Source organism: Ochotona princeps, chromosome 8, assembly GCF_030435755.1.
Source record: "Ochotona princeps isolate mOchPri1 chromosome 8, mOchPri1.hap1, whole genome shotgun sequence".
Classification (NCBI taxonomy): Eukaryota; Metazoa; Chordata; class Mammalia; order Lagomorpha; family Ochotonidae; genus Ochotona; species Ochotona princeps.
Window position 1 is genome coordinate 53,524,374 of NC_080839.1, and position 21,714 is coordinate 53,546,087.

The 21,714-nt window shown below is 41.8% G+C and overlaps 1 protein-coding gene across 2 annotated transcripts in view; it reads left to right on the forward strand.

The window, feature by feature from the left end:
- Positions 1–3: 3 nt before the first annotated feature.
- MAP4K3 (mitogen-activated protein kinase kinase kinase kinase 3) overlaps positions 4–21,714 on the forward strand; it is a 156,708-nt gene continuing 134,997 nt past the window's right edge. The window contains exon 1 of one of the 2 annotated variants that reach the window (XM_058668040.1): positions 4–413. In XM_058668040.1, the coding sequence (XP_058524023.1) occupies positions 318–413 (96 nt within the window). In that variant the 5' untranslated portion in view covers positions 4–317. The remainder of the gene's footprint in view (positions 414–21,714) is intronic. The other variant, XM_058668039.1, reaches the window with a different exon arrangement.

Below are 21,714 nucleotides of genomic sequence, written 5' to 3' on the forward strand. Positions count from 1 at the left end.
GAGCGGCCAAAGCGGAAGCCATGTTGGAGTTTCACCCGGAGCGAGGGGCTGCGAGCGTTCTCCTCTCCTTGTGGGTGTGACCCGGGCTCAGCCGGCTGCGGGCTGCGAGGGGCGGGGACGGTTAGGCCGGTCGTGGTGGTCCGCGGCCGCGGCGTGAGGAGGTGGGGGAGCAGCGGCCGCGGCCGCAGCGTGGAGCCGTGCGATTGTGACCGACGGGGGAGCAGGGGGTCCGGTCGCGGCGCCCACTCTCCGTGTGGCCCCCTGAGCGCCCCCCCTCCCCTGGCCGGGAGGGAGGCGGGGGGCACCCGGGGCCCGCCATGAACCCCGGCTTCGATCTGTCCCGCCGGAACCCTCAGGAGGACTTCGAGCTGATTCAGCGCATCGGCAGCGGCACCTACGGCGACGTCTACAAGGTGAGGAGGGCAAGGGGCCGCGCGCCGCCGAGGCCACGGGTCGCGACCCGCCGCGGGCAGGGCCAGGGCGCTGCCGGGTCGACGGGAGAGGCAGGCGGCGGGGGAGGAGGAGGAGGAGGAGGACAGAACGCCGAGGGCCTGGTGCCTGGGCACGAACAAAGGGCCAGCCGCTTCCCTCCTGCCGCTCCCAGACCTCCCGAGTCCTCACCTGAGCACCTCCGCCGGCCGCGGGTGTAGACACCTCCGCTCCCGCGCGTCCTCTGTGGGGCCGGGGCTGCTCTCAGTGCACCGGGGCGGCTATGCGATTGTTGCATAGCCGGGGGTCCGCACAGCAAGGGGGCTTGGGCATTGGTGTAACCCGTGTGACTCGAGCTCAACCATCAGGATCATTTGCACTAGGTGGGCTGCTGTCGCCCACCAGGCCTGCTTGACTTTGTTGTATCCTTTTTGTTTTCTTTTAGGGTCAGCCTGTCAGTTGCTTTTAGTTTTTGCAAGTAATGGCTTTTCTTATGCTGACGGAATGCAGTTAGTATGATTTGGGGGCATGTGAGTGAGGGGTGAGAGTACAGGGGAAGATCTACTTTGTTTGCCCCAAGTCTGTGATGCCACATTAAACTTGTTTTTGCCCGTGATATGCAACAATCAGCGCTTTTTTTTTTCAAAGTGAACTGAGTACTCCAGAAAGGTACTGGTTTGACAAGCTTAGAATTCAAAGTCCGTCTGCAGTGCGATGTTCCTGTTGTAGAGGGACCGCTTCTAAATGTGGGAAGATAAATCAGTGTTCCCTGGCCAGCTCAACTCTTGGCCTCGGAGAGACTGCCAAGAGGAGAGAGGGAGAATCTTGCCAAATGTGGCAGCAGTTTTGATTCAGTTGTGTATCTTCTTACTAGTAACTGAAGTTGAACTCCTCCTGTTTCAGGAACACCTGAGGATGCGCAAAGAGAATCTGACGTTGCAAAGTTGAGTCTTTACTTTGTTGTGCCGCATTTCAGCCAGACTTCCACTCTGGCTTCACTGAAGATAAGCCTGTGGTGTAGCCTGCGTTCTGCGTTGCTCATAGGAGGGTTGTGTTTTTCACAGTCGTGAGATATGTAAAGTATATATAAAGTACTTCATACACATTCGTAGCAGTAAAAGAAAGCTGTGGTCTCCTATCTTACTGGAAGTTTGTGTCCAAGTTTTTTGTAGGAGAAGAGAATTAGACGACAGTTTGCATAATGATTTAAGTTTAGTGTGAGTGTAGTTTTGTGCAGCAAGTAGGATCCCGGTCATGAGAGTGTGTCCCTGGAAGACCTGATCCTCTGGAAGGTTAGCAGCTCCATGAGCTTTCAACTAAAATCTGAAGTGAGACTACGTTAAGAGGGGCTTCTGCTGGACACAGGAAGCCTGTGTACTATTGCTGTGACACCTGAGGAAGTGGGCAAGGATTTGAAAGAATGCTCTCACGGCTTCAGCAGCCAGAGCGAGGGTGGTTCCCCATCTTGCAGGCCTCTGAGTTCTTACAAGGCAATCCCATCTCTCCTTAGGATGGTGGTGAGCCATGCAGGGATTTGTTTTATCTTTTAGACAAGGGAGTGAAATTAGATCTGGATTTTTTTAATTAAACTTTTTTTTGGTAAAATTATTAGATAAAGAGATCAGACGAGAATTCATCCATTGGCTCACTCCCTAAATCTTCACCATGGCCCGGGCTGGGAGCTGAGAACTGCGAACAGGTATCCCACCCAATGGCAGGAACCCAGTTAGAGTTGGCCACTGCCTCTCAGGGTCTGTGTTCTCAGGCAGTTGGACTGAGGTGCCAGAGGCAGGTGTGAGACCCAAGCCTCTGATGTGGAGGAGAGGACTGGACCTTGCTGGGCTAAATGCCTGCCTCCAGAGCTCCAGTTTTGAAAGAGCTTCCTCCTGCAATGTGAGGAATGGCTTGGAGGGTAAGAGTCGCAGAAGGCTGTTGTGATAGATCAGGGAGAAAATGTTTTGGAATATGGTGTTTGTGAAAATAAAAGTTGATGAGCCAAGTGCTAGTGAGTGGTTGTGGGAATACAGTTGTATTTAGAGGAAAAATTAGGTAAAACATTATGAATACATGAATCTTCAGTGGCAGTATGTATGGTAAGTTTTTTGAGAGTTCTTTACAGGAATAATTGGCTGTATATTGACCATATGTATATTTTTTAAGATTTATTTTTATTGGAAAGGCAGATATACAGAGACAAGGGGATATAGAGAGAAAGGTCTTCTGTCTGCTGGTTCATTCCTCAAGTGGCCACAATGGAGCTAAACAGATCTGAAGCCAGGAGCCAGCAGCTTCTTCTGGGTCTCCCACACAGGTGCAGGGTCCCAAGGCTTTGGGCTGTCCTCGACTGCTTCCCCAGGCCACAAGCAGGGAGCTGGGTGGGAAGTGGAGCAGCCGGGACACGATGTGATCCCAGTGCATGCAAGTTGAAGACTTTAGCCACTAGACTACCTCACTGGGCCCCGTGACCATATTTTTAAAAATAGTCAGTAGTAAGCCCCATGATTTGAAAAATAAAAAATTTAGAGCCTGTGTTCTTTTTAGAATGCAGTAGAAGCATAGAAAGTTGATTAAACTTGTCATCTCTTTAAAATAATGGTGCTAAATAATAATGCTATCTAACATTTCTGGTGTATTTTAATACTTACCCAGCACTGTTCTAATTTTTTTCTACTTATCGTAACACTAGTACTATGATAGAGTATTGTTATTAACTGCATTGAGGTATATAGAAGTTAAAATAACTTGTCTGAGTTGCTAGGTGGCAAATCCAAAATTCTAAAAGACTGCATTTTTCTTTCTTTTTTTAAAGATTATTTTTATTTAAAAGGCAGAGTCACAGAGAGAAGGACAGAGATTTTTCCATCCACTGGTTCACTCCTCAAATGGCAGAGCCAATCCAAAGCCAGGAGCCAGGAGTTTCTTCCCAGTCTCTCACATTGGTGCAGGGACCCCAAGGACTTGGGCCAGCCTCTGCTGTTTACCCAGGTCTTAAGCAAGAAGCTAGATCAGAAGTGGAGCAGCCAAGACATGAACTGGTGACACTATGGAATCTCAGCGCATGTAGGGGAAGGATTAGCCAAGTGAGTCTGTGCCCATTTGGCATGCTGGCACTGCAGGTGAAGGATTAACTTTCTAAGCCACTGTGGGCCCCAGAGACTCCAGTCTTAACCCTAAGCAGTCCTGTCTGTAGAGGGTAGGTGGATTATGCAGTACTACATTCTGATGAAGAAATAGAAACACACATTAGGTGCATCATTTGAGTTGTGGCCACACCTGGCATTTGTGTGGGTCTTTAAGCAGCAGTTGGAACACCCAACCCCTGCTATGCAGCTGAGCTGCACTGTTTTTGTCACCTGCCAAACATGTATCTTAAAAGAGATGCTTGATCCCTATTTAGACCCAATAATAGGGACCCAAATCAGAGAAACTCCACATCATTCCTCTGCCTGCTAAGTAACCCAAAGTTTAAACTCTTTTTTTGTACTGTTGTATTTTTTTGTCCATATATATTCATGCTATAAAGGTATGTATTCTTCATAGTTGTTTTGCTGCTTTCGATTCTTATTTATACAATTTGTGTTCATTAGAGGAGTATATTTTGCGTTCAAAACCCAGTACATATAATTTGCTACTTAATTTGTCAGTGGTTAGGTGCTAAAAATGGGATTGGATTAACTAAAGAAGCTAAAGGCCTAATTATTTGTAGTTATTCTTGGGAGGTTGTTGTTTAGAGGATTTTTATTTTGCAAACTGTATCCTACGCACTGTATGAGCATATTGCATTTGAGTGGCATAGTTTAGTTTACAAAGGCTGCAGGAGGTTGTGGATGATCTGGGATTTGTCAGCCATGCAGCTTTGTGAAATCACTTAGCCTCTTGGAGCTGCATGTTTTGAAGATATTATTTCCTTTTTGTGCTTGTCTGCCTCTTCTGTTACAGAAATGACCAGAGTTTTACCCTACACATACATTATCTTCATTGTTTTCATGCCAGTGCAAATGTCCCCCTTAATCTGCGTGGTATTAAAGTGGTATAAGAATAGGAGATTTTTGTTAGTCTGACTTTTAAATCAGAACTTACTTTTAAGTTCCCCTATCCCTTGCAGGCGTTATCTGTTGCAAACATCTGCAGCCAAGGTTACCTGGGAACCTAAGCAGCAGTGAGAGCCAAGCCTTTGGGTTGAGCCGCAGGAGGCCAATAGAGTCTCTTGAAATTAAACAGCTTGGTGTTTTAGTATTTATATTCTGGAGACATGGCTTACGTCATTCATTATTTTTTTCAAAGAAGTCCATGATCAAGAAAAAAAAAAGAAACAAAAGAAATGGTATGGGGGTTGCCATTTGCAAGTTTTCTTAGAGAAATTAGGTATTATCAACATCTAATAGTATTGTAACATGTCTTATGCCACATTTTCTTGGGTTCTGGGTCTTTTCTAATTTATTATTCCATCCTTGAAGTCTTATATTTTGATGTTTTTCCAGATTGGTTGCTAGGAAGGAGCAGAAGGTAGCAAAGTTGGAGTAGTGTAGGGCCTAGGAGTTTTTCAGGGAAGTCTAGGTATGTCCCTAAAGAAAGGGTCCCGCCCTGCTCCGCCCCCCTGGTGGAGCTCACTGCCTGTGGGGATCTGGCCTTGTCTCCACCTTGCACTTTCTTCTGAGTTCTAGGCTGCTATAGGCTACTGACCTCTGCAGGCTGTGTCTTCCTCCAAATGTGTGCCTTTGCTTAGCCAACCTGTGTCAGAAGCCCTAATGTTGACAGTTAGCAAAGGCTTAGTGCCTTAGAGTTACCTTTTACTGCTGGACTAGCCTTTATTGGCCCTTGCTGCATTCCGGACATAGGCATTTTCAAAAATATGGTTGGGATGTTTGTGTGAAAGCATTATGGGTACATTAAAAAGTGAGAAGTCTTAAGGCGAAGAAACGTGTTAAACATTGCTTTATCCAGCAGACGGCAAACTTACTTGATGACAAGATTCTTCTCTGTAGTGTCTGTCACATGTCTTTGGTCCTGGTGTCTTGTAGCACATGCTTGGATGTTGATATTGGTGATTTATCTCTGTGTGTATATAGAAACCACCCTCTGAAGCAGAGTTTGCAGTGTTACTAAGCTCCAAAGCAGTGCTCATATGGTAGGCTTCATAAATAGGTTTGGATTTGTGTGCCAACTGACATGAGAGATGTTGAGGATTAGGAAGTGGAATCAAGAAATTTACTTGTTATGTGTGTAGAGAATTGTGTGTTATCTTATTTGTAACTTTTCATCTTTTAGGGTATCCTGATTAATATCATCAGATACTTGTTTTCTAGCATTTGTAAGAAACTTTGTAGAAAACTTAATTCTTAAACCTGACTGCTAATAAGGAACATGGAGACTTACGTGTAAAGAAAAGCAAGTTGTGGTTAGGCTCAGATGAGGACAAAGTCTAGAGACTTCACATAGGTTATTTGAAGTTGATTGAAGTACACGTTCTCATCAATAGCTTATAATTGAGATGAAAAATACAATGGAACAGATTGCAGTGTGATTTCTTGAAAAAAAAAATAAAAGCATACAGGCCGGCTGACTTTGATACAGATGTTTCCCCGAGGAAGGCACTTACCTCCATGCTTTGATCTCTTTGTGAGTTTATTTGTGGAAACATATCTAATGTGTTATTATGTGTTGAGGATGAACAGTGAGTTCTCTCATGAAAGTATATGGAGCTACCATCAGACATTGGACAGTTGTACGTGAAAGTAAATGTGAAGGGGCCAGTGAGTAGAGCAGCAAAACAACAAGGACTAGTATTTAGTATTCACAGGTTTCTGTTTTATTTGTCATAGTTGGAGATCAGAGTATTCTTGGGTTCCTCATTTTTGTTGTATTAGATCTCTTGCTAGCCAAGGGATTCTCTGGGCACTTTGCGGTCTGTCTCCAAGCCTTCTGTAACGTAGTTTGGTGACTCTGAGCAGGATGCAGAAATCGAGCTGCCTAGTATCACCCTCACTAGCTCTTTGACCTTGGACTGGTAACTTATTTTTGTTGTTGTGCCTCAGTTTCCTTAGTGATAGTGTGAGGGTGCTTGGCAGAGCTGTCACAACAGTGCCTAACACTAATCATTGTCAGTTATTTATAATGGAGTATTTATTATTCTGTATTTCTCCTGCTACTGTCCCTGCTCTGTTCCTCACACTGAGGAGGTTTGGCATTTGCCTTCCCTGACTTCCCCTCCCCAAACCTGCATGGTTTCCTTCATTTCCTTTAGGTTCCAGCTCAAATGTCACCTTTTAGGCAGTTTGTTCTGTATCATTATATATGTAACCATTTTTCATCCCCCACTTAATGGCTTTTGTTAAGTGTGGATGCAAATTTTGTCAGACCTGACGTTTATGTAGTTTAGTAACCTCATTGAGACAAAAATCATTAAATATTTAGAAGGTGAATATTTATTTATAATAAGAAAAGATATCCCAGCAAAATAGTCTTCAGAAATTCATGGAAATGCTGATTATAAAGAAGTTGTGCATGAGTTTCAAAAAAAATTTTGCTCAAAAGTAAACATATCTTAATTCAAAATTTCCACAGACTTTTTGAAATATCCTTGTATTGTCAAGTAGAGCTAGACCATTTTATACATTTAATCATAAGTGTCCACATAGACTAGATCTTCATAATAGCCTGGCTCCTCCTTTCCATCCTGAACACTCTTTCCTGTGCTCACAGTGCTTAGAGAGCCCCATGCAGGTAGGGGGGTGTGAGCCCCATGCAGGTAGGGGGGTGTGCGCCCCATGCAGGTAGGGGGGTGTGAGCCCCATGCAGGTAGGGGGGTGTGCGCCCCATGCAGGTAGAGGGTGTGAGCCCCATGCAGGTAAGGGGGTGTGCGCCCCATGCAGGTAGGGGGTGTGCACCCCATGCAGGTAGGGGGGTGTGCGCCCCATGCAGGTAGGGGGGTGTGAACCCTTTAGTTGGGTTAGCTTCCTACAAAATTCAACACTACTCTTTTTCTGATGTTTCACTATGGCGTTTGTTAACTCTCTCTCCCCAGGAGAGGGTAAATCCAGGAAGCTGGTACATTTGCTTTGCTCACTGCTGGGTTCCAGAGTCTAAATGACAACCAGCCCTATTTAAGGCCAGTGCAGAATGTTTGTAAAAATATGAAATTAGAAATAAATGTACTTTGATGCAAAAATTTTTGAGAATCTACTCATGCTTTTTTTTGAACATGCTTTTTAAAATACTTTTTAAAAATGCAGTCTTGATAAGAGTCTCAGTAAATATTTGTGCAGTGAACAAGTAAGCTGATGTGATAGGAGCAAACCATGACTACCTGACTTGAGGAAGGAGACCATTGTTTCTGCTTGAGAAATCACAACAGGCTTTACAGAGAAAGCAACAGTAAGCTTGACCTAGAACTTGGTCAGTAATGAGTAGCAAATGAATTAAGCTTTAGGAATTATTACTGGGGCTAAACCAAATCTGTAGGTTAAAGCAAGTATCTCCTGCATATTAAACAATGTCTATAACTCATATACATATGAAGATACTTTGCCATTTTAGTAGACTTGGTGACTAACGACAAGTTGAGCTCCTTAATTTGAAAGTCTGAAATCTGAGATGATCCAAAATCCAAATCTAAGTGAGCACTGACTTGATGCCCCGAGTGGGAGCTTGTGTTTCTGATCTCATGTGATGGGCCACAAGCTCAGGTGCACCGAACACATCGTGTAAATGTAAGGTGTACATGAAGCATAAATGAATTTGTGTTTGGACGTAGTATGTATATGTAAGTGTTCAAAATCTTAAAAAAGACACTAAATTAAAACATTTCTGACTCAGGTAGTTCAGATAAGGAAGACTCAAACTGTAACTTTGTGTAGACTGTTGCATTTTGTTTATGTTTGTATGTATGCTTTTACTTCATCTTACTTAGTTTTTCAAGACCAGGAGACTGAGATCTCCCATTCAAATCTCCACATTTCCACAACAGTTGTGGCTTGTCTAAGCCAGAGCCAGCAGCCTAGAACTCAGACTGGGTGTCTTGTATGTGACAGGAACCCAGGCAACTTTAGCCGTCACCTACTCTGCACTAGAATGTGTATTAAGAAAAAGCTGGCAAGATCAGCAAAATTATAATTCAACACAACAAATGGCTAAATACTAAAATGAAATAGACACGAGACAGCTGAATGGTACCTTATAGCCATTTTAAGGTATATAGTAGCCAGTCCTAAATATAAACTAAAATTGAAATGTCAATGAGCTAATCATAGGTTGTGGTTAGGACTTGTTTTTTTTGTTGTTGTTTTTTTTTTAACATACTGGTTACTCAAAACCATGTCAATTCCATAATATTGCAAATTGCTGTTGATGTTATATTGGGACTCTTAATTGACTGGGATGATATTCTACCAGCTCTAACTTCGGACCAGAAATGGTCTCCCCAAGAAACTGTTCAAACCATCTGGACAATAGGTAGCTGGACTCTGTGCTTGGTATATGTTTGCAAGGAAAGAATCTTGATTGAATTTGAACTGTAATACTGCATCAAGGTGGAGGAATCCACCAGGGGGGAGGAGAGGGGGAAAGGTGGGGGGATTCCCAGAGCCTATGAAACTGTCACATAATGCAAAATAATTAATAAAAAAAAAAAAAGAGAAAGCTGGAATTGAAAGGGGAGCTTGTGACGAGAACACAGGCACTCTGAGAGCAGGAGAAGGGGAGCCCAAGCCATGGCTTAGAACTTTTACACCAAATGTCCCACATACAGGTTTCATTGTTTTTTGAACATAAGATTAAGATGAATTTTAAGAAGGTATGTTTGTTCATCTGTAATACAAATCATTGTGATTGGGATGTGAGGGTGATGTGGCTGTGATGACTGTTCCCTAGCTGATGGGCAGGGTTGATTGGGCTGACGTGGCTTGGCGGATGTCCACTTCCTCCCTCAGTGCTACTGCTTGTGCACTCCTCCGGAAGCTGGGTGCTCCGAGGAGGATAACCTTCCTTGCTACAGAACAGGTCTTCGGTTATGGGTATAAAAGGAGCTGTGCTCCGTGGCTGGAACCTCCAGACAAGTGCTCATGGCTATAATTTAAGAGATGAAATCATGTTTCTTTTCTGCTTTTATTTTTTTTTTTACATCCCTTTTTTTTTTTTTTTTTTTTCGGAAGATTCCGCATTTAAGTTTCAGCTGCCTTGACCTGAGATTGTAGGTTTGGATTCTTAATATAACAGTGTCATGCCTACGTTAGTCCTTTAATTCTGGAAGTAGTTTAGGTTTGACCATAAACTTGGGTATGTTCAAATCAGACATTTGTTTGTGTAAACTCTTCTTGGAAATTATAGATTGCAAGAAAGATCTACCTATATAAATCATTCACCTTCCCTTGCTCAATCTTTTCTTCATTGTCTAGAAACTAGAGGAAAAATTCAGGCCTACCACTCAGATACTGTCTGTTTTGCCCTCTTGTTTCAAGGATGGATAGTTTCTACAGCTTGGAGAAGAGGAGGAAGGCAGAAGAGAAAGCAGGGGGCTGTATGACCACATGTGTAAAGCCCGAGGGAGAAGAACAAAGCACTGACTGCCGTGGAAGGGTGTGTTGGGGAGTGTGGAGAAATCACAGTTGCTAGATAGGGTAGGGCTAATTACATACTTGAAAGCTGGACAGAATTGTTTAGATAGGAGATGGGATATTGCGACAGGCGAATCCTCCATCCATGGCACTAGCATCCCATATGGGTATCAGTTTGTGTCCTGGCTGTTCCATGTTCAATTCAGCTCCCTGCTTATAGCCTAGGAAAGCAGCAGAGGATGGCCCATGCACCCTCAGGGAGATATGATAGGAGCTCCTGGCTCCTGGCTTCAGGTCAGCTCAGTCTCTGGCTGTTGCTGCCACTTGGGGAATAAACCAGTGGATGGAAGATGTCTCTCTCTTTCTCCTTCTCTCTGTAAATCTGCCTTTCAAATAAAAATAAGTGAATCTAAAAAAAAAAAAAAACTGCCAAGAAGTTTCTTTTTAGAATCTACAAATCTTAAATTTATGGTTTTGGAGTACTTTCTATACTTTAAAAATTGAAAAGCCCAATAATGATTGTATTGTAATGTTTATGTTAATTGGATCTCACTATCTACCATGTTAGCAATTCAGTTTAAGAGCATTTATATTCATAATGATTTGTTAAAATATTCAAATTAAATGTTATTTAGAGGAATAAAGTTATCACTTGTTAACATAAACAACATTTTTCTAAAAAGTAGCTATAGTTTCCCCAACAGTTAAGAGAGATATTGTAGGGCCTGGAGGCGTGGCCTAGCGGCTAAAGTCCTCGCCTTGAATATGCCAGAGTCCCATATAGGCAACAGTTCTAATCCCGGCAGCCCCACTTCCCATCTAGCTCCCTGCTTGTGGCCTGGGAAAGCAGTCAAGGATGGCCCAAAGCCTTGGGACCTGCACCCTTGTGGGAGACCTGGAAGAGGTTCCAGGTTCCTGGTTCCTGGCTTCGGATCGGCACAGAACTGGCTGCTGCACTCACTTGGGGAGTGAAACATCGGACAGAGGATCTTCCTGTCTCTCCTCCTCTCTGTATATCTGACTTTGTAGTAAAATAAATAAATCTTAAAAAAAAAAAGAGTGATATCGTACGTTTTTCAAATCACTTTACTATCTGTTTAGAGAAAATAGCAGGTTTTCCATTTCTTCATTTACCCTGTTGTGGTATTTTTGGCTGATATAAATATATGAAGTATATACATAAGAAAATTCAGTCTCTTACATTTGAGTAGTTGGGGAAAACAACGTATTTTGCTAGGAACCAACATTGAGGTACAGTGGGTTAAACTGCTGCTGCTGACACCAGGAACTTTTATGGGAACCGGTTCGTGTTCCCAGTGTTCCACTCATGATCCAGTTCCTTGCGAATCTGCCTGGAAAAGCAGAGGAAGAGAGCCCGAGTCCTTGGGCCCCTGGACCCATCTGGGAGACTTGAATGGAGTTCCCGTCTGCTTGATTCTGCCAGGCCCAGCCCCGGCCAGTGTGAGAATGTGAGGAGTCAGCAGATAGATCTTTCTCTCCTTCTCTGACTCTACCTTTCAAAGAAATACGTCTTTTTTTTTTTAAATGATAGCCTCTCAGATGGTTGTGGATGTTTTCCTCTGATCCTTCACTACAACTTGACAGGTAATAGCTTCTTCCAGTCCAGTTGCAGTGTGGATTCCAAGTAGGGCCTTCGAAGGACCCCTCCTGTCTTTATGTTAAAATGCTAACCACATGTTCCTTCTTGAACTTAATATACATCTTCAGATTTTTAATCAGTGAATGCTATTTTTCTTTTTGTAGCATGCACTGGTCATTTTGAATTTCACTGAATTCTCCAGATCTTCCTGAAGTAGCCATATTTTCTTATATAATACCAGCAATCAGAAAAGTCCTAAAATATTGATTCAAGTAGATATGTCTTCCAAGATGAAAATTACACCTGGAAAAATTTGGATGCATCCACTTGCAATACTGTCAGTTTCAACAGAGTGATAGATAGGCTTAATTAATTTTAAATTACTTTTCAAGAACTTGTCTGCAATATCCAAGCCTGACTAACCATAATTTGTCATAATTTGTCATCCTTTTGAATAAAATTCAAGTTCTGTGAAAGAAATGGCTCGATCAGCTTGCAGCTCACACAGGTGGCTGCCAAGGCCCCATTGCACTGTATGCTGTGCAGCAGAAAGGCCTCATGCAGAGTTCCCTTTTCATCACAAAGAACCCTGCAAGTGGTCCAGGGTCAGGGTCTTATAAAACTCCCAATGTTTGTACTTCAGCAGAGTAACTGAAGCTGACTCCGCCTGTCCTCACTGAAGACCATAACTGCTGATGTGCTCATGGCCCCCTCGCTCACCTGTGCTAATTCATGCTTTGCTCTCCCCATTGATGTTGGCGCCATAATGTAAATATCAGAAAAGTCAGGGCCTGGCCGGTGGCCTAGCGGCTGAAGTCCTCGCCTTGAACACCCCCGGGATCCCATATGGGCACCGGTTCTAATCCCGGCAGCTCCACTTCCCATCCAGCTTATCTGAGAGCAAGAGAGAGTCAGAGCATTCATTTGCTGCCTCACTCTTTTTTTTTTAAGATTTATTTATTTTTATTTTTATGTTTCCCTAATCTTCTTAATAATCCCTAATACAGAGCTGAAAGGTAGATTCTTATCAGTTCCTATTAGCCCTAGATATTATTAAAGAATTAGCACTTCCTACTGAAAAATAAAGGGACTCATGATTAGTTTCTTACTCAAAACAAGAAAATAATGAAAAGAAATCCTATAAATTCTTATTTCCTAGTAAAACATGCAAAATTAATGAGAACTCACCTTCTCTCAAATGTACTTGTAAATGGATATCATTCTTCATTATAAGTTACCGTTAATTTATTTGAGCACCCATTTATAAGATATTCCCATTACATATTCCTGCACTAGGCCTAAAACTGTAGTCCTCTTTGTTTCTCTGCAAAGCCTTGTCACTAGTCTCCAACATGCTCATCAGCTTTTCCAAATAGTCTTCTTATATAGTTCCTTGAATCCTGGGGTTCTAAGAGGTCAAGAGCATTTTCTTAACCACACAAAAATGCTATTTCTCCCTTTGACTTTTCTTTTTTTTTTTTTTAAGATTGATTTATTTTTATTGGAAAGTCAGATATACAAAGAGGAGGAGAGAGAGAGGAAGAGCTTCTGTCCAATGTTTACTCCCCAAGTGACCACAATGGCTGGTGCTGCGCCGATCCGAACCTGGGAACCAGGAACCTCTTCTGGGTCTCCCACGCGGGTGCAGGGTCCCAAGGCTTTGAGCCGTCCTCGACTGCTTTCCCAGGCCACAAGCAGGGAGCTGGATGGGAAGTGGGGCTGCCGGGATTGGATTAGAACCAGTGCCTATATGGAATTCTGGTGCATTCAAGGCGAGGACTTTAACCCTTACACCAGTCCCTTGCTGCCTCACTCTTTAAATGCTACCAATGAATAGTGCTCAGGGAGGACTAGCAGGTGGGAATCATGAATGTGGTTCTTGTGGCAGAGATTCAACTATTTGAGCTGTCACCCCAAGGTCCTCCTGAGTGGGAAAATGGAATCATTAAGCCCAGGAACTCCAGTATGAATATGAGCATCTTAACCCAAGGCTAAATGATCATTCCTGTTTTATATTTTTCAAATTATAATTCATTTACAGTGAATGAAATGCACAGATGTTATGTTTGCGTTAGATGACTTTTGACAAATATTTTCAATTGTGTAACCTGAACGTTTATTATAATACAACATTTACTTAACCTCAGAAAGGTTTGTATGGGCCTTCTCAAGTCACTTAAAACTACCACTCTCACCACACCAACTATTCCTATTACTCAGAATCATTATTCTGATTTTTATCGTTCTGGAGGTTTTTCCAGTGCTTAATGTAAAGGAATCACAATTTACTTAATGAAAATCATTTGATGATATATGTATGAATTTTAGACTCTTATAATTTTATTTATTTTTAAATTGTTATTTGAAAGACAAAATTACATACACAGAGGGGGAGAGATATAAAGAGAAGTCTTCTACCCACTGATTCACTCCTCAAATGACCACAGTAGCCATGGCTGAGCCAGGCAGAATTCAAGAGCCAGGAACTTCTTCTTGGCCTCTCATGTGGGTGCAGGGCCCCAAGTACTTGGACTATCTTCTGCTACTCTCCCAGATACACTCCCAGGAAACAGAATCAGACAGCTCCTAGTGGAGGTGCCAGGATTCAAATCAGCACCCATATCAGACGTTGGTGCTGCAGGTGCTTAGTGTGCTATGCTGCCACAGTACTGGCCTAACTATTCAGCTCTTTTAAGCTACTACACCTTTGTGTAGTACTTTTCAAAATTATTTATTATAGGTTCTTAGCTTTTCCATGCATATTTTATTTAGTTTTTTAAATTTTACGTATATAGTTTAGAATCAGTTTTTCAACTTAAATGCAAGAAGTTATAGGGATTATGTTTTAACCTCTTTTCTTGGAAATAGTTATAAGCTCCAAGAAGGTTGCAAAAAGAGTACAAAGAGGTTTCATGTACCTGACACCCAATTTGCCCCAGTCGTGAAACCTTGAAGTAACTACAGTGTTTGGAAAATTGATTAGCACAGTACAATTAATTTCACAGTTTTCGAAGTATTTTTCTTAAGTCTTTGTGTATAATTTTGTGATATTTTGTTATGCACACAGCCTGCTGGGATTTTGATTCGAGTTGCGTGGGATCTGCAGCTCAGTTGGTGGAGAACTAAAGAACTGAACAGATTGCATCTTCTGCTCTGTGAATACAGTCCATCTCTGCATTTATATAGAGCATCTTTATCTTATTTCTTTTAATTCATAAATTTTACCTCGCGCTCTCCTGATTTTGTAGTAAAAGATTATGGAATGCTGCTTCATTGTGGTGCAGTAGTCCTGATGTGAGCTATGTTTTCAGCTTTTGTTAGAATTCCTGCTGGGCTCTTGGTGTCTGACTTCATTTGGATTAACCTTGTTCATTTTTAGCCCTGAGCATATGGACTTCTTTTAAAATTGGCAAAAATGAAAGGAAAGAAAAAGGAGAGGAAATAACTATTTGAAAAGATAGCTGCTTTTCTGTACATTTAAAGATTAAAATAAAAATCTTATAAACTTGGTTTGTTTTTAAATGAGATATAATATGTATTTGTGTGCGCATATTTTGTAAGACTGATTTTTAAGTTGAAGCTGTTAAAGAAAACACACTTTGTAGTTTGTTTTATATAGAACTGAAAAATAAACAGTGCTGCTGGATTGTTTAGCAGATCCTAAAATGTTGCCTTCTGATTTCAAAGAGCTTGGTGCCTCAAGAATACTCATAATAGAACATCTGGAGGTGTTCTCTAGGGCAATATTTTAACACTTAGAAGAAAGCAAGGATTCTTCATAAGTACAGCAGAAATTTAAATTAGTAGGAGGTTAAAAGAAGAGATCTTGACCTGATCTGGGACTTAAAGATTAGGTTTATATTTGTAAAAAAAAAAAAAAAAAAAACTGTGACTGTGAATTCATTCCAGAAGAGTCAGTGGGGATAAACATACTGCACTGGAACTTAGGTGGGGAAAGAAATAATAGGCAATTATTCTAATGAAGCCTGAAGCCCGTATGGAGAAATGGAAGAGGTAATAGTTCTCATATCCAACATCTACACCAATGAATCCCACCTCAAATTCAACTCATTTGATTTTTTAGCATAGTGGTTTCCAAATCCATTAGGATTTCACCTTCCTAACCCGTATGCATCACTATTTAGATGCATTGTAGTGGGATTTCTTCTGCTTTGCCCCTCTCCTGTATGTTGGATACAGTGAATACATTTCATGTTTAAAAATTTCAACTTGATAGCTGCTTTAAAGTTAATTGATCTCTCTGTTCTTCTGGTCAGTATGTAGACTTCAGAGTGCTTGGCTTCACCCATTGCCTTTCCGTTTTGTATTCTCTCTTACGTTGGTTTTACACTGTTCATAACTGCCCCAGATCAGGCTTTGTCATCATATTTTACACACACAGTGCTTTTGGACATTTCTTTGTGTGTTTTCAGTTTCTATCCTCACAGTTTTCTTCTTTGGCTTCTTTCATTCATTCTGGGCTCAGTTCTTTACTATGTTGAGGTAGTATTTAGGGAGGATTTTCTTCTTTTCTTTTTTTTGTTAAGTGAGATTGTGAAAGGTAACCTGAGTTTTTTCCCTTCCCAAATGTCTTTATTTTTCCTCTTTAGTTTTAAGTGCGAACTTAATAAGGGTAGAACTCAAGTTTGGAATTCTCTTTGATTTTTTTTTTCTTTTTTGTTTAGCTGGCTTACCTGCTAATGATGAGAAGCTTGCTGTCAATTTGTTTTTTGTTGCTAATCTATCTTTTCCCTCTGGTTGAGTTTTAAGGTTTTTTTCTTAGACTCATGTTCTGGAGGGTCACAATATTACATGTCACTTTAAATAAAAGTATTTGCTGTGGAGCTGGTGCACAGGCCAATCTGTGGCGCCGGCATCCCATATGAGCATTTGTTCACATTTCCCAGCTGCTCCACTTCTATTCCAAATCCCTGTTAAGGCCTGGGAAAGCAGTGGAGGATGGCCCAAAACCTTGGGACCCTGTAACCACATGGGAGACCTGGAAGAGCTCCTGGCTCTTGGCTTCAGATCAGCCCAACTTTGGCTTTGTGTGGCCATTTGAGGAGTGAACCAGCAGATAGAAGACCATCTCTCTCTCTCTCTCCTTTCTCTGTAAACATCTTTCAAATAAAAATAAAATAGACCTTGAAGTATTTTTTGCTTCTCTTAATATGAAATTGAGCATATTTCAACAGTCCTGAAAGACTGAACTGATGTCTTTGACTGTCATTTCCTCTGTCACATTTCTGTTTTTTTTCTCTTTAGTGTTTATGAGTCTTTCATTTTTCTGTGTCTCAACATCATGACTTTCTCTATTCTGTGTCTTGTGTTATGGTTCATGCCTTTGTTATTTTCAGTTGCATCTATAGCTAATCTGCTGTTTAAAACTTACTTTTAAAATTTGTTTTAGGGGATGAGATATTGATAATTTTGAACTCCTAGACAAAAGATAAATCTGGAATTAGACAAGGATGTCCACCTTCACCACTACTACTCAACGCATTATTGAAACACCTTGCTAGAGCTATTAGACAAGAGAAAGAAATTAAAGTTATTAAAGTTATGAGGAATTAAAGTTATCCCTATTCCCAGACAACATGATTCTATGCAGAGGAGAGCCAAAAGACTCAGTCACGAGATTAGTGGAACTGAGCTGATCTGAAGACAGAAGCCAGGAGCTTCTTTCAGGTCTCCCACGTGGGTGCAGGGTCTCAAGGACTTGAGCCATTTTCCACTGCTTTCGCAGCCATGTGCAGGGAGCTGGATTGAAAGTAGAGCAGCCGGGACACTAACTAGCATCCATTTTTCATGCTGGTGCTGAAAGGTAGAGGATTATTTTGTTGAGCCACCACGCTGACTCCTGTTGTTGATTTTTAAAAGAGTTCTGGCTATGTTTGGAATACGTGTGCTTTATCAGGTATGTTTAGCAAAATATTTTTTTTCACACTGACTTGGTTTTGTTCTTTGTGTTTCTTCCATGGAGCAGAGGATTTTTGTTTTAATGAAGTCCAGCCTATCTACTGTTTCTTTCATGGATTCTGCTTTTGGGGTTCTCTCAACAAACTCTCCTTAAGAAATAGGGGCTTATCCTGCTTATCAGAGTAGCGGTTTTGATATCAGACTCTGATTCCCAGTTACAGCATCCTGCCAGTGCAGACCCTGGCAAGCTGCAGCTGATGATGACTCAAGTAGTTCAGTCTTTGCACCCACCGAGGAGACCTGGGCTGAGTCCCCAACTCCTTCCTTGGTTGCTCCCAGTGTTGGCCATGCTGTCTTATGGAAACTTTATAGTGCATTGTACATTTAGTTTTGATCCATTTTGAGTTAATGTTTGTGAAAGATCTAAAGTCAGGATCCTGGTTCCTCTGGAGATCTGGACCAGAAGTTGGGGGAAGTTGGGAAGGTATGTGCATTGTGGGTGGATGTCTAGTGTTCTAGCACCAGGTTTTTTTTGTTGTTTGTTTGTTTTGTTTTTACTGCTTTTGCTCTTCTGTGAAAGAGCAGAAAACTGTGTTTATGTGACTCTAATTCTGTGCTTTTGATTCAATTTAAGTTTGCCAGGGCTACCATGCAAAGGACCACAAACTGGATAGCTTAATTAATAGGACTTTATTTCCTCAGAGTTCTAGGGGCTAGAAATCCCAAATCATGGGATTTTCTTTTGAGAGCTGTTTTTCTTTACTTGCAGATGGCAATCTTTTGGTATCTTCCAAAGATGACAAAATTTTGCGTTGTCATAGGCTGACATTTTGTGCTCAGATGTGACAGAGAACCAGGGGAGGTTAAGACTGGGAGAAGACCATTGAGTCTAGTTAGGATGCCATAAAGGCTCTTGGTAGAGTTGTTTTCTTTGAGTGGTCGACTAAGAATCCTAATACAAGCGAATTAGGAAGTAAAAGGAGACAGTGATGAAGCCTTAGTCTGTTGTTGAAGAGTTTTGTCCTGATTGTTCCTTCTACTACCATATCATTCTTATTCCTCTCTTAGGGTGTTCTTGAAGAGTATTTGTTGGGGGTCCGGCGCCATAGCCTAGCAGTTAAAGCCCTAGCCTTGAGTGCCCCGGAGATCCCATATGGGCACTGGTTCTAATGCCAGCAGCCCCGCTTCCCATCCAGCTCCCTGCTTGTGGCCTGGGAAAGCAGTCGAGGACAGCCCAAAGCCTTGGGACCCTACATCCGTGTGGAAGACCTGCAGGAAGTTGTTGGCTTCTGGCTTCTGATCAGCTTAGCTCCAGCCGTTGCAGTCACTTTGGGAGTGAAGCATCAGATGGAAGATCTTCTTTCTGTCTCTCCTCTCTGTATATCTGACTTTCCAATAAAAGTAAATCAATCTTTCAAAAAAAGATCTGACACTCTTTCTTTAAAAAAAAAAAAAAGAGAATTTGTTGAACACCTGTGCTGAACTGGTGCATGGCTGACATTGGGTGAATAGTATTTATGATCTCCTCAAGGACGCTAGATATGGGGGTAAAGCTACATAATTTGTATCATCAAATAATAGTGAAGGATTTTATGAACATGTTGAAGAATGGATTTCCAGTAGGAGTTCAGATGGCCAGAGAATAACTGTAGTCCATGACTAGGTTGGAAAGACCTTTTAGAAGCGAGAGTAAGAACGGAGCTATATGTGGTTTATATTCAGATAAGTGGAAAGACATTGTGGTTGAGACGAGTACCGCAGAATGATCTAGTGGAAGAAGGGGCAAGTACAGAGGGATCATGTAGGAAACAGGACAAGGGACATCAGGTGACTAATATTAGGAATAATTAGAAATGCTGGCTAGTTATAGGTGTAATAGGTGCCATTTATGTATATGCTCATGGGTATTTATGGACGCATTTACTGTGCACCAGGGTTGTTTTTATGAAAGTCCTTTACAGGTATTCACATTCTCATTCTCTTCCTCATAGCCTTCTGAGGTAGTCATTATCGTTTTCACTTTACAGATGTAGAAACTGGGATACAAAAAAGTAGGTCAACAATCCCAAGATCCTACATCTAGGAAGTAGTGAAGTAGGGATTTAAACTCAAGTACTTCAGTCAATAACAAATGCTTTTTAGTCATTATGCTTTGCCATAGAGAGGTGAATGACATTAGAATATATATTGAGAAACTGTCTCTAGAGTATAAATTAAATATGATGAGGTGAGCAAGATCAGAAAACATATTGAGAGACTCTAGGGTATAAGTTAAATCTGATAGACATAAGGAAATCCTTTACAATGTTTGAATAGAAGTGTTGATAGGAAGTACTTGATACCAGGGACCACTTTTTAGTCTTATGTAGAGTGCTTGGGCAAGGTTTAGGGTGATTGCTAATCCTGAACTTTTATTTGTTGTTGATCCTCAATCTTTCACAGTAAAAGTTTAGATTATCTGAAAGGTGGTAGACTGGTCCACCATTGAGTGGTGATTATGCAAATTAAATTAATGAAACAAAGTGGGATTTAGATGACCTTTACTAATGGGAAAATTTAATGAGCCAAGATGTGGAGTTAGATTTGGGACAGACTGGTTGAAATGACATACTGTAGTAGGAAGATGTCTCCTACTACCCCCTTCTTGGGAAGTGGTAGGCTAGTGTATTTGAAGGGACCAATGGAGAGATGGGTTGAAGAAGCAGAAAGCACACATGTAAACAGGAGTCATGCCAGGTCCCTGCCCTCTGCCCAGTCACACTCTGAGGAGCGATAGACCTGCTACAACAGCTACTGCCACTAGTGAGCAAGAACCAGGACAAGTATAACATGAAGCTGTCTCCCTGATTGGGAGTTGGGGAAAGCTATATACAGTAGTTAGGAGAAAATTATACACTGAAAAGAGACCTCTTGATTGGAGAGGCTTGGAATTAAGCCAGCATGGTTAAATTGATGTTTAATTTTGGGTGTGTGTGTGTTTGAGGTATCCTTACCTTTTGAGAGGAGGCCCTGCGCCTGTGCACTTGAGTTCCCATGTTGCTGTGGCTGCTTTGGTTCACCCTCAGATTTTTTCCCCCAGTGTATCTGCCCAAGGGTGGATCACTCTCCCCCCATCTCCCCACTTTGGGATCCCTCTGCTTGCACAGAGCATCCCAGGAAGCAATGTGGGAAGCAGGGTCTTTCAGTGAATGATCAGACCCATCTTTACAACATACAGTGGGAAAATATTCAGGAAAAGAATGGGGAAGCCCAACAAGAGGTTTTTATGTCTGGGCCTTTAAGGGAAAGCCTTGTTTAAAAAAAAAAAGGAGTAGTCTAAAGTGGTGTGGAGGAAGAGCCATCTTTTGCCTAGATTTTCAGAGAAAGCAAAGGTCTTATCTAACTTGCTCTTTTCTCTTAATATCTAAGAAATTCATAAATCATGGTTTCAGTTTTTTTTTTAAGATTTATTTGTTTATATTGGAAAGGCAGGTTTGCAGAGAGAGGAGACACAGAGAGAAAAATCTTCCATCTACTGGTTCACTCCCCAAGTGGCTTCAGTGGCCAGAGCTGAGCCCATCCAAGGCTAGGATCCAGGAGTTTGCTACGTGTCTCCCATGTGGGTACAGAGTCCCAAGGATTTGGGCCCTGCTCGACTGCTTTCCCAGGCCACAAGCAGGGAGCTGGATGGAAAGTGAGCAGCCGGGACACGAACTGGCTCCCATATGGGATCCCAGCCCGTACAAAGCAAAGACTTTAGTCACTAGGTTACTACACTGGGCCCATGGTTTCAATTTTTCACTTGCAGTATGATGTCAGGAATGAGAGTATAATACAAAGACTGTTGCTGAAAATACACCCTTATGTGAATGTTCTGATCCTTTGAGTTGGTATTACAAAGTATCGAATTTGATGAAACAGAGAATAATGGAATACATTGGAATAGTGAGAGATTACCCACAGCTACTGTCAGAGTTTTCTTTTAACATTTGCCATCTTTAAAAGTCTTCTTTCAGATTCCTGTTCCCTTTTAGTGCCTGAGAATTCTGCTTGGTTTATGATATCCCCATGTCAGAGTGATCACAATCCCTCCATTCTGTTATTAAGAGGTAACAACATGGATGGATGGGAAGAAGAAAGCATGGAAGATGCAGAGTAGCAGGAATTACCCAGCTGGGATATTGCATTGTGAGAACCTGCTCATCTTTCCGCAGTCTGTACCTTGCCTTTCCCACC